This window comes from Daphnia pulicaria, chromosome 4 (genome assembly GCF_021234035.1).
Source record: "Daphnia pulicaria isolate SC F1-1A chromosome 4, SC_F0-13Bv2, whole genome shotgun sequence".
NCBI classification, from domain to species: Eukaryota; Metazoa; Arthropoda; class Branchiopoda; order Diplostraca; family Daphniidae; genus Daphnia; species Daphnia pulicaria.
Genome location: NC_060916.1, coordinates 10,660,072 through 10,683,140, shown reverse-complemented (window position 1 = coordinate 10,683,140; position 23,069 = coordinate 10,660,072). Strand labels below are relative to the sequence as shown.

The following is a 23,069-nucleotide window of genomic DNA, read 5'->3' as shown; positions in this document are numbered from 1 at the left end:
CATACATACAAAGATTACGATCGAAAACGAAGGTTCCAATTTTAGTGGGACCACCACCAGCACCACCAGCACCGAAACCGTCAACATTAACCGACGCCTGGCGATCGCAAGCTCGAAAATTTGCGAATCACTTCCTTATACTTTATCGACCATGGAAAACGATGACTACAGATGGCGGAACACTTCCAGGGCCAACGACATGGACTGATTTTTGTTCGTTCATGTATAACTTGGTAAAAGGAAACAACAATGGAGTCACGACGTGTTTGAATCGTGTCCGATCACAATGGATTCACCACGCAGCTCACGGATTACGTATGGTAGGTAGCGATCAAACAGCTGTCTCGAAATGGCGATATGAGTGTGCCGACCGATGGAACGACACTGATAATCACTCACTAGCTGGAGTTAATGTGCGAGACAAAGGAGATTTTCAAGCCAATTCCACAAAAATTCAAGAAGAAATGGCAGCCATCGAGGCTCAGAAAAACATCGACCTTTTACGAAACAAAGCTGCTGCTGACGACCTATTTCATCGTCCTAAGAATAGCTGTGAGGAATACTATCAAGCAACGAAACTAGCCTTAGATCATCTCTTTCGACCGGCACAACGCAAAACAAGCCATTCAAACACAATGACGAAAGCTAAACAAATAGTTCAGCCTTCAAACAGAGTAGATGAATTGGCTGGAACAGTGTTTCTTATGAAATTAGATTCAGCTTACCAAGAAGCAAAAGAAACGAAAAAAGATACCGTTTCCAACAAACCATCTGACTCCAAAGCACCTGCAAGTAGTCGGCCATGTCTAGCAGAGGAACTTAACGATGAGCAACTGAAAATCTGGACAACAGTAAAAACGTACTTCTCTGATTTAAGAAAATTCAAAGATGGAAGAGGATCTCACCCGCAACCATTCCGCATCCTAGTGCATGGAGGACCAGGAACCGGCAAATCTTTCTTAATAGGAAGCATCCTCCAAGCAGCACTTGATGTCAACTTAACTGTCGCCTGTATTGCTCCCACAGGAATTGCAGCCAGCAAACTACCAAACGGGAGAACAATTCACAATTTCTTCTCCTTTCCAATTTTCCACGACACCAGAGTATACCTATCGAAACCTAATCATTTCAAGCTGGCTACACTTCAACAACAAGCTAAACATCAATCACTGGCATTGCTGGTTATCGATGAAATCTCCTACGTCGGACCAGAAATGCTGGCTCAAATTGAACTCAGGCTTCGACAAATAATGGAAAACGATTTACCGTTCGGGGGAATTGCTCAACTATACCTGGGAGACTTCTTCCAATTTCCGCCAGTATCTCCAACTGAAACTCTTTACCACGCTTTGCTAAACATGTCTACTGAAGACATCGGACAAAATCCACAAACTACATTCACTAGTCCTGCCAAACAAGGAGCAAGATTGTTTGCTACCTTCCAAAAAGTAGAACTTACCCAACAGATGAGAGCAGCCAAAGATCCCGATCACATGTCTTTCCTCAATCAGCTCCGTACGTCAGCAGCAAAAGGAAGGACCAAGACATTTGAACCTCTCGAAAAACTAAAAGTACTGACGAGACAAGATATCGAAAAAGAACCGGATTGGATGAACGCGCCCATTGTAGTCACAAGCAACGAGGAACTTTATCGAATTAACGAGCATCAATCGTCTATTTTTGCCAAACAGCAAAACTGGCCGCGTATAATTTGGTACCAACCAATACTGGGTCTAGTGGCTAACGCCATTGATCAGGATCAAGTAAATTATCTATACGAAACTTGCCACAGACTGAAAGGCATTTTCGTTCACGGAGCTCCAGGATTTCTTACCGAAAACATTAATCCCACACACGGACTGACAAACGGAACGGCAATCACCTACCACTCCTTAGTCTTATATCCGAGAGAAGACAGAGAGCGTGTGTTGACAGCCATTTGTAGTAGCCGAGAAGATATCGTCCTCCAATACAATCCCGTCTACGTACTAGTAAACGTAACAAATTCCAAACATGAACATTTCGTCGGAATCACGACAGAGAAAGATCAAGTCGTCATACCGTTACCTCAGACGCACATCAGTAAAACGTTCAAAAGTCAAATTCCAAGCAAAGATGGGAAAATTAGCCTTCAAACGAAAAGTCACGGAGTGGAACTAGGATACGCAATTACTCTTCACAAAATCCAAGGACAAACTTGCAAACGACTAATAGTCGATCTCAACTTTAGACCTTTCAAACCACAAATTTCTTTTCCAGGATTTTATGTCGCTGTGTCCCGTGTTCGAAAATCGCAAGATTTAAGAATCATGCCGATCCAACCAAACACTTCCAATTTAAAATACATTAAAAGTTTAACACCACCTGAGAAGCTGACAACTTGGCTAACGGGATACGACAACGACGGATTTTGGGACCCAAGGCGGGTACCACTAACAAAAAAATACGACTCCAAGGAAGAAACAACTACGACTTCAACAAGCAGAAAATCAACAAGAAAAAGGAAAGCCACGGAACACAACTATCTCTTTAAACAAAATTCACCGAGAAATCATTTTCATCTAATGATTGGACTTAGCCAATTAGGTAACAAACAACAAGTACCGGAATGTTCCAGGCAAAAAAGAAAAAAAAAGTAAAGACATCTAGTTCAGGCAATCAAAATGGGGAAAAAAAAGCTGTCAAATCCTCACTTCGAATAAGGACAACATAGATTTCACTAAGAGTTCTCAGATAACCCCGTGTCCTTTTCAAAACAGACTAAATAAAGAGAGACAATTAATTAAAGGAAAGTTTTAAAAAAAATTATTTAATCAAGAAAAATTAATACACTGCAATTCCATTCACAACAAAACCATAAAAATCTTGATCCCCCATTAGAAAAGAAGGCCGAGAGTAGCCTAGTAAAGGACACACATAACTTCGGTGTTGTAATAAAAAAAACAAAGAAGACATTCAGGTAAGTTTTAAACAAGTTTCTGAATCTTCTCATCTTCAGTGACAACGGGAACGTGATCACTTTTCCTTTTAGTTTCACCTACATCTTTGAATTTCTTCGCCTTCCAAAGAGAAACAACTCTAGATTCAGTAGAATCACACTCAACTTTCGCAATCTTACAATTAAAAAAAAAAGAAATAGATTTAAAAAATGGTAAACGTATCAAGAATACTTTAAAGACGGAAGCCTTCGACGTCTGAATATATTCCCGCTGCAAGTATTCATTACAAGTAGCATCCTGAATCGAAAGTTTGTAATAAAATTTTCGCAAATCCAAAAGACTAACGAGCTCAATATCATCGTTCCACAGAGTCACTTTCACCTACCAAACCAGACACGAAAGTTTAAAAAAAAAGAAAACAAATAAAAATAAAGCGGAAATTCCATTCCAGTACCGTTTCACCAGGCTTCATCGAAGCGTCAAAAACTTCGAGTTCAAGTTTACGTAATTCACCTTTTCGAACGTCCACAACGCAACCAGCTTTATAAACAATGACTTCAATATCTAACATAAAAAAGAAAAATAAATGAAAAGAAAAAAAAAAAAAAAACAATAAAAAAAAGATACCAAAGAAAGTGCCATGAGGAAGATCGCGAACTTTCTTCAAATCGTATTTCACAACTTTCAACCTTGGGAAAGTATCATCTTGTTCCAAATGCTCAACCTACGAGTAAAAACAAAAACTAAATAAATCAAAACAAAAAAGGAGATTTCATTTCAAACAAAGATCATAGGCTACCTCACTCTCCTTTGCCAAAATAACTTCAAATTTTAGAGGAAAAATATTATTTGGATTCTTGGCAACAGAAACACGAGCATACTCAATAGAAAAAAATTTCCCTTCTTCAACAATCCCATAATACTTCTCAGCATCTTCATAAAATGCCTTAACTTTCAATAGACCAGATGAATCCAGAAGACCAAAATAAAACATATTACGATCTCCTTTAAAGGAAAACAAACGGGAAATACGAGAAACTCTGCCTCGTATTTTCCATCTGAAATATAACACATTACGAAAACAAATCAATAAAGAACCAGAAAAAAAATTCATACATATATAAATTACCTACGAAGATCAGGAGAAAGTTTATTCACATCAATAAAAACCTCTTTGACGACAGATTGACCAGACACAGGCTCTTCATTAACCTCTGTGCTCACTTCTTTACCAGAAACGTCGCTATCCGATTCAGAACCACTATCATGCAGCATTCTTGACAACAACTAAAGAGCAACTGCGAACGGAACAAAATTCTAACTCACAATAACGAAGACAAAGCGACGACACAGTCAATAGACCAACGACCACTAAAAAACTCAACCAACGTCGACACTTCGAAAAAGAAATAACTACAGGGAAAACGACATCGTACAGGGACACGACAAAAAAAAAGAAAAACCTAAACAAATCTCGAAGGCAACCACGCCAGTGGTCTGGTTTCAACATCCACAATTCCAATAATGAATGCCGAAGAATTTGTTCATGCATTGCATTACATTGAATTACAAGCTTGTTCCTCTTTATTCAGTTAAGTAGTATGTTTTTATATTGAATATGCTGATAAATTCCTTCCATCAGATCTTCCTATTTCAATATCTAATATTTATAACTCATCATTCATAAACAAACCACCATAAAGGCAGAGATTGATAAAATTCTGAAAGATAATGTATTATTATCAATAATAATAAACATAAATAATTAAGTATTATCAATAATTCTGTGATAAGATAGAATAGAATAGTTTTTTGGTACCCTTTGATGCAACAAACATAAAACATAATGAACAAATTAAATAGTTGGTGTAGCACGAACTGACAGAAAGCAAAACGAGAAAAATTGAAGAAGCGTTTGATTTTCCGTGTAAAATATCCTTTTTTAAACATTAATTTAAAACAAATAAAAGAGATATGGTGATTGAAAATTATTGTAATAAATCACAAATAAATTCAAATAGAAGCTAAAATTATAAGTAACTATGAAATTGTTTTTGTCATAATTCTAGGAATAAAAACCCGTTTTACGAGAGGCTAAGATGGAGACCGATACACGCCAGATGGATTGGACTGAATTGCGAGTTAGCGCAACTAAACATCCGCAAAAACTCGTCCGTATTATGTAATTACATGCAGCATTTGCATACTTGTGCAAGGTGCAGGTAATTCTTTTTCTGATATTTTATAGTATTTAAAGATTTTTTAAAGTTATTTGCAATAAGAATCTTTATTGTTTGGTATTATTTGACTAGGTTGTATTGAGTGGAACCTCGAGTGATTTAGCCCTTCATTTGCTGAATGGATTTTCCTAAATTTAACCTTCTTTTATATTCACAAAATTATTTCTGCACACCAACCAAACCTACCAAAAACCAAACCCATTAGAACGAGAGAATGAACCACAATTATTATTATGATTTATTGAAATTAATATTAAACGGACCAGACTTCTTCCATTGGGTGAATGTTTCTGGAGGGTGTAATTCAGAAAGTTAATTGAAGTTAGTTGCAAAGGGTTGCAGGGCTAGTAAACGCAAGTGGCTATACATGTTCAAACGTATGAAAGACTGAAAGAGCAACATAAAGATCATGATAAACTTGTAAAGGTTTGAAGAGGCGTTAATTTATTTCCAATATCAACCGAATACATGTTTGGCCTTGCATTTTATGGATAGTAATAGCAAAATCCAAAACTACAGCATGTGCCTTCACTTTAACTGTTAAACAGTTATTTTGGCTTTCATAGGGAAATAAATGTTATGTTTTTCTGCCTGAGATTTCAGTTTTACCGAAATAACAACTTTATCTTTGAACAAAGATTTATGTTGAAATAAATCTTGATCCAAATTAGGAACCTCGTGTATATATGGTGGTGGAAATTTTAGCAAGATATCTGACACGTCATTATTTATCACCATTTCCATTATACACTGTGTAAGTCTTTTAGTGGACTCAAAGTCATTGAATGATAAATAATTGGGGTCTCATTTGATAGTCCAAGATACGGATTAATATTCTGCGTATTTAACCTTTGAAAGTCAGTAGAAAATATTTTTACATACAACTTATGCTGTTGTTATTAGATTACCTGGGGTACCAGCTACAAAACAACCCATTAGTGCGGGATAGTTTTTGTAAATATGTTGATGGATGGGAATTGATGATCTGGGCCAGATGAAGCTCTGCGTTTTATTCTGCAAAGACCAGCATTTTGATTGCAAGTTTTTAATGAGAACACGTTTTGCTAGTGACAACAACAGGATCGAGTCCATTGCCACAATTTGTCTTCTAGGATGTCTTTGTTTGTCAAAATCTTTATTAAGGCGAAGTGTTTATGCAGGATGCAGAATTTATGTTGGAACACCCAGGATAAGGAGTTCTCATTTGATTAAGCATCGCAGTGTGAGTAGCGTCTTCTGAAGCCCTCATCTGTTGTGAAAGCTCAAATTTTATTAATTGGCTAAAAAGATGACCTCCTCTAGTTCTTTGATCAGGGTCACCATTTTCAATTTCTTTTCGGTCTACGAGAAGTTTTATAGTTACACTATAGAGATTGTAAGGTTCGGCAACATGTGGTAACTGATAAAAATCACCCGCCATTAAAACAACGGTGATCCCACCAAAAGGAGATTTTGGTTCCATTATAGTTGTCAAAGACGGTTGTCAATTTGGCCAAAAGCTTCATGTGAAATATATGATATTTCATCAATTACCAACAATATAAGCTTGGACCTGGTAAGACGGGAACGAAGTTGTTTTAATTTATCCATTGACAAGTCTGGGACAAAAGTCGATTTATTGAAGTCATTGCTGATTGATTGAAGTGATTATTGTGTATGGTTCTACCATTATGCAAATAAGCAGCTGCAATACAAAAAAAACAATGCACATTATATGCTGTACTCCAATTCTTCTGCAGCATTGTTTATGCAGTGTGTCAAAAACGATTTTCCCGTTCCCGGTCCGCTATGAACAAGAATATGAATAGGATTCTGAATTTCATATCCATGCAGATCTGCTTCGCGTTTTGTGTAGACAATTATGAAACGGTTAATAGCATGTTAATTTCAGGAAGTGACTAATAGCTGACATGAATAGTTAGTTGAAGTAAAAATTGAGCAATTTATCGCTAATTAACAAATATTTGCCGTACTAATTACACTCATGCTGTCGTTCCATCTAGAGATAAAAAGTAGAAAAAAGATTACAGTCAAATATATCTGAAAATATGTTTTGCAGGAATCAAAAACTAGATTTTGATTCTTATTCAGTGGGTTTTCATCAGCCACGTTACATTTGTTACTGAAGGTACTTGGTTAATCTGATGTAATTAGTACATCATCACTCACATTTAGCGTTAGCTCATCAATGTCTTCATTTTCCTGTATGCAAAATATACCAAATTAAAAAATTAGGCGATCTAAAATATACGTTAGAAACTTTATAAATTCCTATAATTGATATAGATTTTCTTACCTGAAAGTTACAACTAAATTTTTGTAGAATTTTCAGAAATATCTGGTTCTAACTCTGGATATGCATGAATCATCCTTTGTGCTTCAGTTAAATTATGCAAAGGATCGAAATTTTCAAACTCTATACCGCCATGAATTTTTTCAAGAGCCGTTTCGGTCACTTTGAGATTTTCTTTAAAATTTGAATGACTCGTTTGGTCATCTGCAGCAGCTTCAGATCGTAGGTAATCAATGGCTAATTGCGCTGTTTCAATCGAAAAGGTTTCTTCCTCATGTATATGTTCCTCGATGTATTCCAATCTTCCAATTGGTGTCGAAGAATCAGGTACTATGTGGGGAATATAGTACGGTACTGTTAGTAAGAAGACCATGACCCATATTCAAGATCCAGCGTAACCGAACGAAATCCGCAGATGTATTTGTATTATATATTAATCTGCTGTAGAACCTTGATTTCCTTTTTTTTTTATTTTCAGCGGTAAAATAATTGCCCGAAGGAAATTGCCGAAGGAATCTTGTTTATTTTGTGATGTGGTTACTGCATGTTATTTACTGTGTTAATATAGTTACTACCGGTACTACGATATTTGAACGTTCTGATGGTGATTGTGATTTTTGACGTGATAATGACTGGCTTTGGCATGAGCCAAAACGTTAGATATATTGTAATTGTCTTTGCCATAATGAATTATAATCAAAGATGGAAAACATTAAATTAAAATTCTTTTTATATTAAAAATTTGTAGATGTTTGTCAATGTTTAAAACAGAAATGAAACTCTCAATTATCAAAATTACCTATACCCACAAAATGAGATTTTCTATGACCGTAGAACACATGAGGAGCCGTTCTAGATTTTGCAGTCAAATAGGTGGCAGTTGAGTTTTCTAGAACATAGTGTCAAGTTCGCATACAGAAATGGACGTAATTATAAGCAAACTGAAAAAGGTAGTGCAAATTAAAAGTCAATTTCGTGGACTTCTCGTTTTTTAATAGAATGTGCCTTGAAAACACTGAAACAAGTGATCTAGGTTCCATGTTGTTGGAATAAGATAGACTAAGTAGGCCTACACCATGTTTTTTTTTTAACTTTCATTTTGTTCAAGTGTTTCACTTGTGTATTGTTTACCTTCTCATTTGATTTGCAGTGCAAGACAAAGAGGCAACATTACATAGATTATCACTGAAAGAAAGTGACTATTGAAAAATAGACACTGGGATTGTCGAAAAGATAAACGTTTACCGGGAGCCACACGGACTTAATTGCACCAATCCCGCACATCAAGGTTCCGTTTACTCTTGTATCATTTTTTTCCAGCCGATACATCCGATCCTCTGTCAGTGGTGATTTTTTTACTCCCTCCAGTCGACACTCGGCTCCAATCATCTACATGGGCACCTCAGCTTGTCGGTGGGTTGGCTCTTCGGCTGAGGTCCAGTACGTCGTAGAAGTACTCTGTTGTCGTTTCCTCGGCTTCCTGCTTCCAAGTCCTAAGTTTTTTCTGCGTTGTACTCGTCCTGAGTGACTGGGTGAAACTGCGTCAGGATTTGGGTCCTATCCCCTGGGATGGTTTGGGGATCCTGCTTGGTGTCCTGCCATTCGGTAGCCAGTTGTTCTGCCACGTCTTTGAAGGTCAACCACGGTCTCTCAAGAGTGACATCTCGAAGTGGTCTTGCAGGGTATCCTCTAACCAGCGATTGATTCTTCCTATCCTTTCGTATCGGTGCATCCACTGCACCACATCCTCGTCCTTCCCCCTGTTCCTCACGTAGTATCCGTTGTTCCTTGACCTTCTCATTCGCTAAACCACGCTCACCAACACAACGCCAAACGACACCGGTTGTTGTAGGTCGCAGAAAAATCACCCAGTTTCCCACATAGCTAGAAAATCGCGGATTTTACCATTCGGTTTTTCTAAAAAATTCCGAATAAAATGGTTTATTTGGGGACTGGCTGCAATGCCTAGTCAGCGTTTCCCAAAAAATGAAAACACCCCAAATCCCCGAATCCGGCCTTGATCCTTGAGTGGTGGAATAATTGTTAATTCTTTTCTTATCATCGGCATAGCTTCCAGAAAATTTCGGGGTTTTGCGATTGGAAACGTCATACTGGCTCTGCGCGTTGTAGTTCGTGTAGAATGACTGTTATAGGTTCCTCCGTCTGTCGCTACTAGGTCAATCAAAAAATTTGATTTTATCGAAAATCATATCATCAATTGGATCGGTATTCGTAAATCGTAATTAGTGAAAGAATTAACATCCTAGACACATTACACAGAACGACTATATAGTGGTTCGAGATTGCCATCTTGGATGACCGGATTTCCCAGATTGGAGCAACCTCAAACCGGAGGCATTGATATTGTCCATAGGAAGAGGCGGGAAGAGGGTACGAATGGAAGGACAGTCAAGGAAGGGAAGAAAGGGGTCGGTCCCTCTTTTTTTCACTCTCCCTTTGTCTTTCCATTCGTACACTTTTCTTATGGATGGTGTCAATGTTTGAGGTTGCTCCAATCTGGGAAATTTGACTATCCAAGGTGTCAACCTCGAACCACTCTATATAAAAATGTCGTTCTCAGTCGTTTTAAAAATAACTTCAGACTTTCAAAGTTTTATTTACTAATGAATACACAGGAATAAATCATGACATGTAAAGACAAATTTTACGGTGAAGTTTTACATAGTGGTATCAATAACTGACTAATCGAAAACAATCGAATTTTTAAAAGAATAGCTTCGTCGGTTTGATCGAGAAACAAAGGTTAAAAAATAAATAAAAAAGTAAATACATGATTTTGAAATATCTGTCTGTCTGTCTGAAAATTGAAGTTAGTTTCGAACTTAAATCCAGTCACCAGCTCTCCATAAGAGGACTTGCATATTTCGCTGTCGCTCTGACATACTAGGAGCTGAAGAACTCTTAAGATGTGACCAAGATCCATAACGATGCAAAAGATTTCGATAGCCTTTGCCAATTGTTGCAACTAGTACAGACTGTTTTTCTTTGTCTCTGTCATAAGAACTAAGAGGAAGAATGAGACGGACTTCATCTTCATATGGGCGGAACACTGTTATTGGACGCAGGGATGACGCTTCAGCCACGATAAGGCAACCCCAAGTGGTTCCTATGTATAGTTCCCGACCTTGAACGGCAAGACTCGTTACCTGAATGCAAGCGAACCAAGTTAAACTTTTCGAATGTTCGAAAAATGTTTTAATGAATCCGTACCTGACATCGTCCTGGACTAAGATGCTCTTCAATGCTTATCGACTGTAGTGATTCAGAACAAGGGGCTGATTCAAGAAAACGAAAAATTATTTATACTACAAAAATAAACAAAAATAATGTTAACAAACCAAGTTTGGAACAGTCAAGACGATGAAGAATACGGCGAGTATTTGCACACCAACGATATACGACACACCCGGGATAAACGTACGACCACACTACTGGACTGGTAGTCTCTGCTAGATTTTCGTAATGAGTTTCTTCGTCATAATCGAAGACGTCAACATCGTTTTCGATTAACAAATTGTCGACAGCTACCATTTGGAGCACTTCCAACCCAGGCAAGACCGGATCGTAATGATTTATCACTTCTTGCCCCGTTACAACGCCTTCTCCCAAAACGAATACGCATATGCTACCCTGTGATTGTCCGCACCACAACTCCACTTTTCTATATGAATCGTGATAGCAGATTACTAAGTGAAAATATACTGCCTCTTATTATAATTCACAGTATATTTACCCCTTGGTAGTGGAGTAAATTGCAGCCATGCAGTGGAGTGGTGCCCCACTTCCACCAAGTCCGAGTTCAGTCATGACGAATGTTCCTTCACCTTGCGTCGACATTAACGGAATGAAATCATCGCGGCATAAAAAAAGACGACCATTAGCCAAGGCAACAGCTACTCGATGTAACAAAGGTAGATGTATAAGTCGTCGAATTGACGCAGTGCTAGAAGAATCTGGTTCAAGGGCGTAGCGGAAAAGACATTGGTATGTCCGAGTGCTAGACATTTCAATAAAGGATTCAAAGATCAATTGAATATTACAAATTAGTTTACGTGATATTAGAGATATCATACCTGAAACAGAAAATTTGTCCTCGAGCGTCTCCAAGCCACACAGAATCACCGACAAGACATGCAGCAGTAATTGGCTGATCTACTTCACTTTGAAGAGAATAATAATCCAGCCAAGAACCACATCCGTTTGCGATTTCGGGAGGCTGACTTGATGCAAGTAGAAGGTCAACCTAGATTGCTTTTTCCTATTAGCCACAACGTATGTATTAATATGCTAGTACTTCAGTAACATTACCTGGCAAGCGGTACTGCTCAACCAAAGTTCATGAAGAGATTCATCTGTGGTGTTGGGTACGGGGACAGCAACACCGTCCGTGCAAAATCCACTGTGGTTTAATGAGACGACATCCAACAAGTGAGTAAATTCAGGTGCTGAAGCGATAGATACTATCTGGGAAGCAGTCGGTCTGTCTTTTGGTTGTTGACTCCAGCACAAAACCATTAGATCAAGTAGATACACAGGATACGTTGCATCCTAAAAGATAGCAGAAAATAACATAACAATAAAAAAATTTTAAAATAAATACAAGGAACTCACCCGAGGAGAGATCGAAGGCCTTCCCCCTTCCAATATGAACTCTTTGACCGATTCATGGCTTTCAAAAGGTTGGCGCAAAGTGAGTAACTCATACAAAAACATTCCAAAAGAGAAACAATCCACCTGTAACGATCCATTAATCATGAATACTCAATGAAAAAGAAAACATTCAAATTTGTATACTTTGTCGGTGTACTCTTCTTCGCCATTAAATCGCATTATTTCGGGTGCCATGAAACCTTCAGTTCCTCCAAAACCTTTCATAATTTAAATCTCTCGTCTGAATTTTTAGCTTTAAATAACTTATCAAATATGTCCAACCTTTAGCTCCGGTAGGCAATGAAAGCCGGGAAATACCATAGTCGGCTAATTTTACATCAACTTTAGCGTCCGTTTCCCTTTCGCCGGGACCAGGTAAAGCCCACACTAGCACATTTTCTGATTTGAGATCGCGGTAGATGATTCGTTGTTGGTGCAAATACTCTAAAGCTTTTGCAATCTGGAGAGGAATTATGAGGATGATTGCGTTCATTAGAAAAATATAGATATTGGAAATTCCACGTTAAAACGGACAAACCTTGCCACGGTCATACTCCCGATTTAATTGTTTGTTTTTAGTTGTTAGCACCATCGTTCCAAACGCTAGCTTTAAACTATGCGCTAGTTATGACATCGCATATTTTTTAAAATTTTTTATAACGGATCATTGTAGTCCGACATACAACAAAGATGGTTACCCTAGCTTCAGTTTTAAAAAAATAATTAATTCCATAAAATGCAAAGTGTCAAAATCATCGTTCTTTGAAAACTCACAGAAAAGAGGTTGATTTTTTTTTGCTTGAAAATGACACATTTTATAGCTGTATTATTTTTTTTTTTAATCTGCATTTTCCTGTGACACTGTAACATTAAATTTTAAATGGGACTTGTCGCTACCCAAAATCAATCCAAAAATATGCGCATCGTTGAAGGGTTTCACACTTCATTGGCAACAAAATTTTAAAAAAAGTTATAAGGAAATTAAACCCGGTAATTCTCGGTGTTTCAAATGAAGTCCATGTTATTGATCTTGAGGGAAAAACAACGAAATATCAATATAAAATAATTAAAGTGACGAAATCCACATGGCCAAGAAAAGAGGTGTGGATTTCTTTGTTTTTTTTTTAGCGTACGGTGAGCGATTTTAGGGTGCGCTGTGCCTGGGCACCGCGCCCCAAAAAAAGGAAATCCATATCCCTTTTTTCTTTGCCATGTAGATTTCCTCACTTTCTTTAATTGTTTTTAAATATTTCGGCATTTTTTCCTTAAAATCAATAACATGAACCTTGGGAAATAAATAATTCTACACATTTGAAATTTTGAAAATTAAAAAAAAAATTACATCAAATCGAAAGCTTCAAAAAGGTAAGACCCCAAGTTAAACTAGGCCCTCTAGTTACACACCCGACCAGAGTTGCCGATAGTTGACGATTCCAGTTTTCGTCCCTTTTTGGCAGTCGGTGGCTCTGGAAAAGTACGTGTACCATATATTCCTATAACATGGCAATGAAGTCGTAGATAATCCTTCAACCATACGCATATTTTTGGTTAGATTTTGGACAGTGTTAAGTCCCATAAAAAATGTTATGATAGTGTCACGGGAAAATGCAGATTTCAAAAAAAAAAATTACACTCCTCCAATTTTTAATGTTTTTGAGGACATACTAAGTTAAACAATGTGTCATTTTCAAGCGAAATAAATATCAACCTTTTCTGTGAATTTTCAAAAAAGGGTGATTTTGACACTTTTTGCATTTTGTGGATTTAATTAAATTTTTCTACTTCAGTTGGGATCAACATCTTTAACGTACTTAAACAACAAGTGTTGTAATACAAATAATCCGTTATAAAAAATATGAAAAACTTGTTTAGTCATACCTAGCGCATAGTTCAAAGTAGGGTAAGTTTAAGTGTTCGGAAAGATGGTGCTGCCACTTGGGTCGTTCGATACCGACGCGATTTTTTCTAAAATTAAGTTTTTAATTTATTACTCCACTATCGCGTTTTGATCAGTTGTTTTCCTTTTGTTTTAATTTAAAATGCCAAAAATTACAATTAAAATGAGTACGGTATCAGCAGACAGCAGTGTACGAAAAATATAAATCGATGCCGCGCCCACCCATCGTCTAATTTCTTCAAACCCTTAAAACAAAATCTTATTTTACCTATATTATAGAATTATCATTTAAAAAATTAAATCGGGAATATGATAGCGGCAAGGTTTGCCCGTTTTGGAGTGGAATGTCCCATACATTAATAATATATAATTAATGCTTAACACACCTGAATTACGATTTGTTGAACAACAGTGAGATTTAATTTAGCTCCAGATCTTCGGTAATTCCTTAAATTAGAATCCAATGCCCCTAAAGGTGCGAGGTCTAAAACTAGCGCCAAGGGTTCCGTACACAAACCAACTAGAGGGACTATATTCGTGTGACGCAACGTTAACAGAATTGCCAATTCCTGTCTAGCAGTACAATAGGCCTTGCACGCATACCTGTAAATTTATATACTCAGATGCAATAATGAAAAACAAGTAGTATAAATGCACAACAATACTCACTGTAAAGGGTCTCTTTCCCATTGATTGATAGCAGCCTGAATTACAACATACAATATCATTACATGACAATAAATTGAATTAAAATGTTAAGATTACTTTGTATATTTGAATGACTGAAGGTCTGGCTTCATGGCCAGGATCAATGGGCTGAAGCATTTTTACTGCTACCTCTGCATTCGGATTTCCGTTAATATTTGCTGTAGCACGATAGACAAACCCGAACGCTCCTCGACCTAGGAGGGTGCCTCTTTTTAGATTTTGACCGTTGACAATATTCCGCTCTCCAATGTCCATGAACATCTTGTATGTGACAAAATCATTGGAAAATCAATCAAGATCATTTTATGTTAAGAATTCTTAATTTTACCGTATCCGGTGCCACTTGAGCTAAGTGAATATCGTTGTGAATAGGGCAATGCACATGGCGATTTTCGTGGCTCTGCAAAATGCACTCCTCTATGGTGAAAGAGTAAACTGTTTCAGAATGCGAGGAATGAGGCCGAAGTAATTCATGGATGTTAGAATGGTCCTCCGTTGAGGTTTTACGACTAAAAAATTACAGTATAGCTTAAAATGATGGAATCCACTTTTTTAAAAATCCGTACAAGCTACCTTAGTACTGGAGATTCTTGACCCACACCAGAGTCAGCACCATCTGATCTGGCACTATTGCGGGATCCACGCGCAACTGGTTCGGTTTTTGGCGGAAAGAACTGATGGTTTTCTTGAGGGCGTTCATGCGGACTGTCGGCAGGTGGATGCACGCCACAGAGGCACATAGGACATGGAACTACGCGTGTGACAAGATATTTTCCTTCAGAAGTGTGTACAAATCTGGTACCTATTTTCAAGCAAATGGCAATTTAAAGAAAATGGGGTGCAGCTGGCTCGCAAGTGGAAGCGCAGGCGGAAAAAGTTCACAGGAAATACCTAATATGGGATACCAGTCTTCGAGGAGAGTATCAATATGATCAACGGCAATTGTCAAAAGTTTCGTGACGCTACAATAAAAGTAAGTAAAGTTATGAGAATCCCGACTATTTCGACTAAGAAATGTTTAGCATTTTACCTTTCTACGGATGGTTCTAATGCAAACGTTTGATAGCCTTGGACAGAGTTCTTTTGGAATGGTTGGACATCGGGTCTATCAAAAATAGGTTTACGTATTGCAATGGTTTCATTGGGAAGAAAGATTTCAATCATAGCTGTTGAAGAAGTATCCAATTCAGACCAATGACCCTCTTGTTTTGCAATAAATCTGAGAGAGGGAAAAAACGTTGGTTTAATTCACTAGAAATAAGCATTTGAAACTGACCGAAATGCCCGGTAATCAAACGGACTGACACCGACGCGATTAGCGACTTCTTTAATTCGGAGCAATGTAGTGCCGAGGTAATGTAACTCAATGCCAGTTTGCCAACATCGCCATTCAGCTTTCCATTCCAAACTTTGTGTTAACTCAGCGTCCACCTAGACGTTAAGACATGATTGAAAACTTTCTAATCAGGCAAACCACAAATTGTTATGAACTTACATGACGAGGAACATTAAAGTACGAACGGAGTGTATCAACAATGTTATCCTCAGCTAATAATCGAGTTATAAGACGCGACCAGAACCCTGTGGGGACGTACGAAAGCAGCAGCAACCTATAGATAGCTGTTTCCATATCAGACTGGAAACTTATTTCACATCTGTCATCCGTAACTTCAGAGACAAGAAAAATGTAATATTAAACATCAAAACTTGCTTCCTAAAATATGACAAAAGTGTGTATGTCTTTTCTTGTCCTTACCTGATTCTTCGGCAGAAAATACTTTCGCCCCATGGGCTGCTGCTGCTGCTGAACCGGGTCTGGATGGCATGGAAACAGCTCTGTTAAATCTAGGACCCTTCCTCGGTCGCGATGCTCTTCCCCTTGATCGAACCGGAATCTATTAAAATTATGAAAAATGCAACTTTATTTAATTGGGAAAAAATTATTTAATTTAATTTTGCAAGCAATTTTACCTTAACACGAACATCAGAACCCGGTAAACCATAAGCTGTCTGATCTTCAGTAGGTAACAACGAAGGAATAAGTAAAGTTCTTGAGTCCCAAGTTAACGCTACTTCAAATTTGTTCAGCAGGTTAACGACATAAGCTTGAGCTTCTGTAGGAGCACTGGTCGATGATCGAAAAACCAGCTGCAAATCCTCCAGTCTCATAATACCTGTTTTGAGATAACGTTATATTGGGGTTGTAATAAGTTAAAACAAATAAAAGATTTATGGACCATTTGGTGCAAAAGGGTTGATTTCTCGAATGGTGACTACATGGGCAAGCATATCGCATAGCCACTGTGGGTCCAGAAAATAGAGATCCTTTAGAGTTGCATCTTCGTAATGAAGCATAACACCATTTTCGTGGAGAAACGCTGTGGCCTAAAATCAAATATTTTAATTAATAAATAAACATAAAAAATGACTACAATTTAAATCATCATCGTACTTGATTCAATTCAGCCGTATCTCTGAAAGACATTCGAAATCGCGAGTTCATTATGTGAGCCACACCAATACGGTATCGCTCGGAAGAAAGGACAGGATCACGACCATTATTTTTTTGTTCGGTAGCGAGAAGACCAATGACGTCTTCTAACGCCAGATAAGTTGCAGGAATACGCTGCTCCAACATGCGTTCTTTACTACCTAGGAACACAAAATTTGATTTCCAATTTAATTTCGAAAGAGATATGCCATCTGCAAAGGGAAAAACCTTAACTTACCTGGGAGTTTCAAGCTGAAAACTGCATCATAAATCAGGTTGCATAAAAGACGAACGTTATGTCTTGTGCGGCAACTGATCTCTATGGTATCTAAAACTCGAGGTAAACCACATTTTTCTGCATCCACTATGTTAATAAATCTGAGACAACAAAAAAATCAGAAATATTCGTAATATACAGTTAATTGCAGTCATTACCGATCACGAACAAGCTGTTGGAGATCCTCGGAATATGAAGAGGGAAAAGTGTCCTTTACCAAGTCGAAATGGGTCCCAACAATCAAAACGGGTGAATTGGGTGCTCTTGCCTAAAATAATTGTCTTTTGTAAACACACATGGCAAGACGCAATTTTTTTGTTTAGAGTTACTTGAATATTGACTAGCCAGTGAAATATTTCGTCGATTCCTTTTACTCCATCGGTGATGCGCCACAAGACAAGATAAAGACTACGTTTAGACAGGAAGTACTGATGAGTGGCATAATACTCTTTTTGACCAGCGAAATCCCAGGTTCTTCAATCAAAAGAAAAAAGAATTCAAATTAAAAATATTGAATGAGTCTATCAAAAAGTTGATACCGGAATGTGACGGGGCCGTGCCCTTTTACTTTCTTCTCATAAGTCCAATCACTAATGTCTACACCGACAGTAGATAAGTTCACTCCACGCGGTGTTCGAGAATGAATATTCCTGTTACCCATTCTTTTAGCCCAATGTTCTGGAGGCTTCTTTTTGTATGAGCCTGTGCCTTCTTGGCGTAATTGTTCAAGTAAAGAAGTTTTTCCAATACCCTGAACCCCGACAAGCATGAGTCTACACAAGAATTTAGAAACATACAATATTAGGTACTCCATAAATTCTGCCGGATTGCAATAATACTTCATTCGGGCATAGGGGCGTGCATCTTCTAGTACGGATTTCAGATACCCCACAACATCCATTGTTTTATACTTTTTACTTTCGATCATTGAACGTAGTGGCTCTTGCAAATTACAGCCTCTCGTATTTAGATTCCACAATTTTGACAATAATCCCATTCGTGGCGGTAATTCAACTATGTCTATAAAGAAAATAAAAAATTCAGATAATCTGGCATATTTCATTTCATGTGGGAATAAGGGCGTACTGACCAGGATTTCCGCTGACGTTGAAAACGGAAAGATTGTTTAATTCGTGAATCGCATTCGGAATTTCTCTAATCTTGTTGTTACTCACATCTAAAGCGCTTAAATTAGGAAAGAGCAGCTTAGATTTGTGAGAAGAGGACACATGCGTGTCCACATCGTCTTCAAATCCTTCGTCGAACCAGAGATGGATACCCGTCAGCTGATTATCTCCGAGGATTAAAGTGCGCACATTCTCCAATTTTTGGTGTCGACGATGTGAGCATGCAACTACTTTAGAAGTCTTATGAAATTTCCTTCCTAAATATAACTGCGTGAGACACAGTCTTTAATCGCCAATAACGTTTTCATTTAAGTTACCTTGTGTTACTGGAGTTTTGGGAGGGTTGCGATCAATCCCGGCAAAACAAGTAACGGTCGGTGGCGAACACAGAAAAGGAGACGAGCTAGAAAGTGGAGAGATCGGCTCGTCTAATTGGAGAATGTCCCAGTTGGAAAATGGGGGCCAATTTTCGATTTGATTGTGGGACAAATCTAATTGCTTCAAACCATGAGGGTAGTTACATAAAGGCCCAATATCAGTCAATCTGTAAAGCATACAAAAATATATGGAAATATGAATTTCTATAGCTATGTCAAGCAAAATAATATTTCATATTGCAATACGAAACTTACTTGTTAAAGCTCAAATTTAGACGGATGAGATTGACTGCTATACAAGCTAATGACACAGGAATACTAGAAAAATTATTATGTGCAAGGTTCAGATGTATGAGCTGCGAACACGATTGAGGCGAATCAATATCTGCCGGAAGAGTCTCGTTGATATCGACAGTATGACTCCATAAACTAAAAAAAAATACAGATATAAGAGATACTAGAAATATGTCACGCCAAATAATATAGCCCTACTTAATTTGTTAAAAATATATAATTCAAAATGATACAGTACCTGTGATGCGTTAATTCTTGAGGTGTTAAGTTAATAGTTGCCAATTGCATGCTTCGCATCATCTTCGCATCCTCCAAACTATCTTCATCGGAGAAAGAAATGCTGCTCTTCTCAGAACCGTGTGATGTCCGTCGTGGTGTTAACAAATCTAATTTCTTTCCAAGCTCACTACTACCGGTTATATCAAACGGTGATTCCGTCAAAAAGTTGGGGAGATCAACAAGTAAATTGAAGGAAGCATTCATTTCCTTCAGTTTAGGCGCATTCCAAATGTCTATAGGAATTTTTTGCAGCTTATTATTTGAAACATCCAAAACGGTAAGTGAAGGAAGCTTAAACAATGAATCCGGAAGGAAATCCAATCTAAAAAAAAAAAAGACAAAATACATTAAAGGCTGCAACAAAAGAAATAAATTCAATTGCATGTAGGAAAGAGACGAGATTACCTATTATCCTGCAACATAAGTTCATCCAAGAGTGGACAATTGTACAATCCAGACGGAAGATGTTCAATTTTGTTTTGAGCGACGTTAAGATGACGAAGACTTTGCAATTGAAATACGCAAGATGGTAATTCTATGAGAACGTTATTGGAAAGATCAATTCGTGTGATGGAGTGAAGGGCAACGTGATGTGCCCGAGGGTGAAGTTTCATCTTGGGATTGAGACTGACTGCAGCCTCACTAAGCCATTGAGGTCTGATATATTCCAGACATTGCTGACCATGCCAATTTACCATTACGGCATTGGTAGGGAAAACTTGACCGAGTGAAGCAAAGCCACGACTTTCACTTGGTGATCCTGCTTTTTTATTGATAGTGTTTTCCCGATCAATATGCGATTTCAGAGCCAAAAGTTTAGCGGTGATGATATCGTCTTTCGCTTGAACAGCCACATAAAGAGCTTTGCTTTCCACGTCACGTGCACCGTGTTTTAAAAGTAGATCGATCATTCCTAAAAAAACGCAATAACGTTACAATGTTAAAGCACACATATGCGTCAATGATTTGAAAGAAATACCCATATCACGATGTCTGACTGCTTCAACCAACACAGTGGATCCTGTAAAAACGTACTCGTCTAGAGCAGTGCGAGAACGTAATTTTGACAATTCTTCTTCATTTAGATATATTGTAAGGTTGGGATTTCCACCGGCAACTAATATAAGAGACGCAATAGCAAAATTTTTGTTCTTCACAGCAATGTGTAACGCTGTTTGTGTTCCATGGTCACAATAGATGTCTACATCGACAGGACTCAAAGTTTGATTAACATTGCCAGCAGGTGTAGCCGTATCCGTTTTTAAGTTTACGTTGAGACGGGACATTAATGCTTGAATGGAATCTGATATCCGTTTTTTCGCCGTGATCGATTCTGCTCCCGACAACGACTGCGTTGTCGATTCGCAAGACTTCAACATTTTCCCTTTGACGCGATATTTCAAAATGATCTCTACCATCTTCAAACTTCCCATGTATGCAGCAATATACAACACAGTTTGTCCTAAAAATATTAACAAGTTAAAAATATATTTTTGAAAAACTTATCTACATCAGTCTGTACCTGATACATCTTTCGCGTTAATGTCAAAAGGAAGTTCATATTCATAATTGCCAGTCTTATCAATGTACTTTTTCAGAATACTAGAGGGGTACGGGAACTTGAGTAAAAGATCCAGCACCTGATGGTGCCCCTGTATACAGCATCCGTGAGAAGGAAACCATTTTTCAACTGTTGGCGTTTGTACCAATTCAGGATATTTCTGTCAAAAGATAAAAATGCAGATTACAGCGCCACTTCCGATTTTAATTCTAGAATAGTTCTTTCAAATGAATATGCAGCTTACTCTCAATAGCAATTCGGCGATTTCTTTGTGGCCATTGTAACATGCTATGTATAGAGGAGAGTACTTTGTTACAGGATGAACTCTTGCATCCGCGCCATTGGCAAGTAAAAGATTAACTATTTCCTTATGACCAACTTCTGAAGCTCTGAAAAATAATTTAAGGCATTAATTAGAATTCATGATACAAACAACTAGCTACTTACTTGAATAATAATGTGTTTGATCCTTCAACAGTCATATTTATAACAAGTTTCAAGTCTTCTTTGAGCTCCTTGAAAAGTTTGAGCATTAAATCAGGGTTTCCTTCAATGCATGCTTTTAATAATCCGTTAAATGTTTCAACTCTAGAAGCTTCATGTGTTGCCTGGGCTGTTTTTAGAGCTGTGGCACATTCTATGTGACCACCTTTGACTGCTAGATCCAATGCAGAGAATCCAAGACCATCTCTGACATCAATACGAGCTTCATGACAAAGCAAAAGCCGAAGATTGTTGACATGGCCATATTCAGCTGTGATGTGTAATGATGTCTTAATTGAAAAATTAAGACAGTTAGTTAGTTTCAAAATATACTTAAGCTGTCAAATTTACCCTGTATTCTCCTCGTGGCCCACAAGGGATGTTGGGATCAGCTTAAAGAAAACACCAGTTGAATGAATACGTACATAATATTTATTTTTTTTAAATTTTAACACTTGCATACCTCCTGATTGAAGCAATATTCTGAGACAGCTAGAGTTTTCTGTGGTGGCAGCTGCATGCAGTGGTGTTCGACCCCAAGCATCAACTCCATCAATATGTTGTAATTGATCAGCGTGAAGGAGATCTTCAAGTAATTCCGCATTGTCCCACAAAGCCGCCTAAACAATAACGCATTCACAGAGCATCGAAATAAATACATGTTACATCCCAAGTATTTACAATTTATAAACAACAAACAAATTTCAAACCTGATGTAACAGGCGCCCGGGAAAATCTTCCAAATCATCGGAGTTTGGAGAACTTGGAGTACTCATGCTTGAAATTGTAGAGTCCGCCAGAAAATTCGCATTATTAGTTTATTACTGAATTTGTCAACAAAACCCGACCAATCTATTTGACGATGCTGATCCCGTGCATCGATCAGCTGTGTGCCGCTGTGTGAGACAGCAAAGAAGGCTACTATTTGGCGGATAATGGAAAGCGGCAATTCAACAAGAAAACAAACGGGCCAGAGCGCGTAATTTGAAGCGGGGGTTACAAGAACTGCCCCAAAAAAGGTGTATTTCTATGGCAAGTAACTTAGTGCCTGTTGGCGAAGACATGGGACAGTGATCCGTAGGGGCCTGTATGTATGGCCATTTATATTGCCCTCCGATAGCAAAGGGTGATTGCGGGGGGATTGATAACAAAGCTGTGTGTACAAGGTTGGGTGATCCATAATAGCTGGGTGGGGGGACGAAAAATGGCAATAAGTACTTACCATACTTGCCATAAAATATAGGACTTTAACCTTATCAAGTAGCCTAAGTAATCTAAGAAACTTCCATCGGCCAAGGTCGCCAGTCTATTACCGACGATATTATCCGTTTTACCTTCTTTTCTTCTGATAGAAAATTCCGTGAATAACAAGAGTCGTATCAACGTTCTGTCGAGTCGTTAACTACAAACGGCCATCATTGCATTTTCATAA

At 37.9% G+C, this 23,069-nt stretch overlaps 2 protein-coding genes across 2 annotated transcripts; both read right to left on the bottom strand.

The window, feature by feature from the left end:
- Positions 1–2,966: 2,966 nt before the first annotated feature.
- LOC124337697 (replication protein A 70 kDa DNA-binding subunit E-like) lies at positions 2,967–4,214 on the bottom strand. The gene is made up of 6 exons (XM_046791731.1): positions 4,069–4,214; positions 3,739–3,997; positions 3,567–3,663; positions 3,394–3,503; positions 3,171–3,320; positions 2,967–3,113 (listed from the first exon to the last, which is right to left on the bottom strand). Exons 1-6 carry the CDS (start codon positions 4,212–4,214, stop codon positions 2,967–2,969), a joined length of 909 nt encoding a protein of 302 aa, XP_046647687.1.
- A 5,855-nt stretch (positions 4,215–10,069) lies between these two features.
- LOC124336849 (leucine-rich repeat serine/threonine-protein kinase 1-like) lies at positions 10,070–22,543 on the bottom strand. Its single transcript, XM_046790673.1, has 39 exons — positions 22,348–22,543; positions 22,101–22,257; positions 21,989–22,029; positions 21,602–21,927; positions 21,399–21,543; positions 21,116–21,314; positions 20,573–21,055; positions 19,999–20,506; positions 19,553–19,915; positions 19,276–19,449; positions 18,961–19,187; positions 18,607–18,900; positions 18,356–18,536; positions 18,056–18,289; positions 17,846–17,990; positions 17,675–17,784; positions 17,478–17,617; positions 17,201–17,400; positions 16,986–17,133; positions 16,720–16,922; positions 16,505–16,643; positions 16,244–16,416; positions 16,025–16,179; positions 15,779–15,967; positions 15,640–15,710; positions 15,322–15,550; positions 15,077–15,257; positions 14,806–15,009; positions 14,710–14,744; positions 14,427–14,643; positions 12,426–12,603; positions 12,288–12,361; positions 12,105–12,227; positions 11,802–12,041; positions 11,567–11,736; positions 11,227–11,490; positions 10,832–11,154; positions 10,704–10,768; positions 10,070–10,639 (listed from the first exon to the last, which is right to left on the bottom strand). Exons 1-39 carry the CDS (start codon positions 22,411–22,413, stop codon positions 10,316–10,318), a joined length of 7,698 nt encoding a protein of 2,565 aa, XP_046646629.1. The 5' UTR covers positions 22,414–22,543; the 3' UTR covers positions 10,070–10,315.
- Positions 22,544–23,069: the final 526 nt, after the last annotated feature.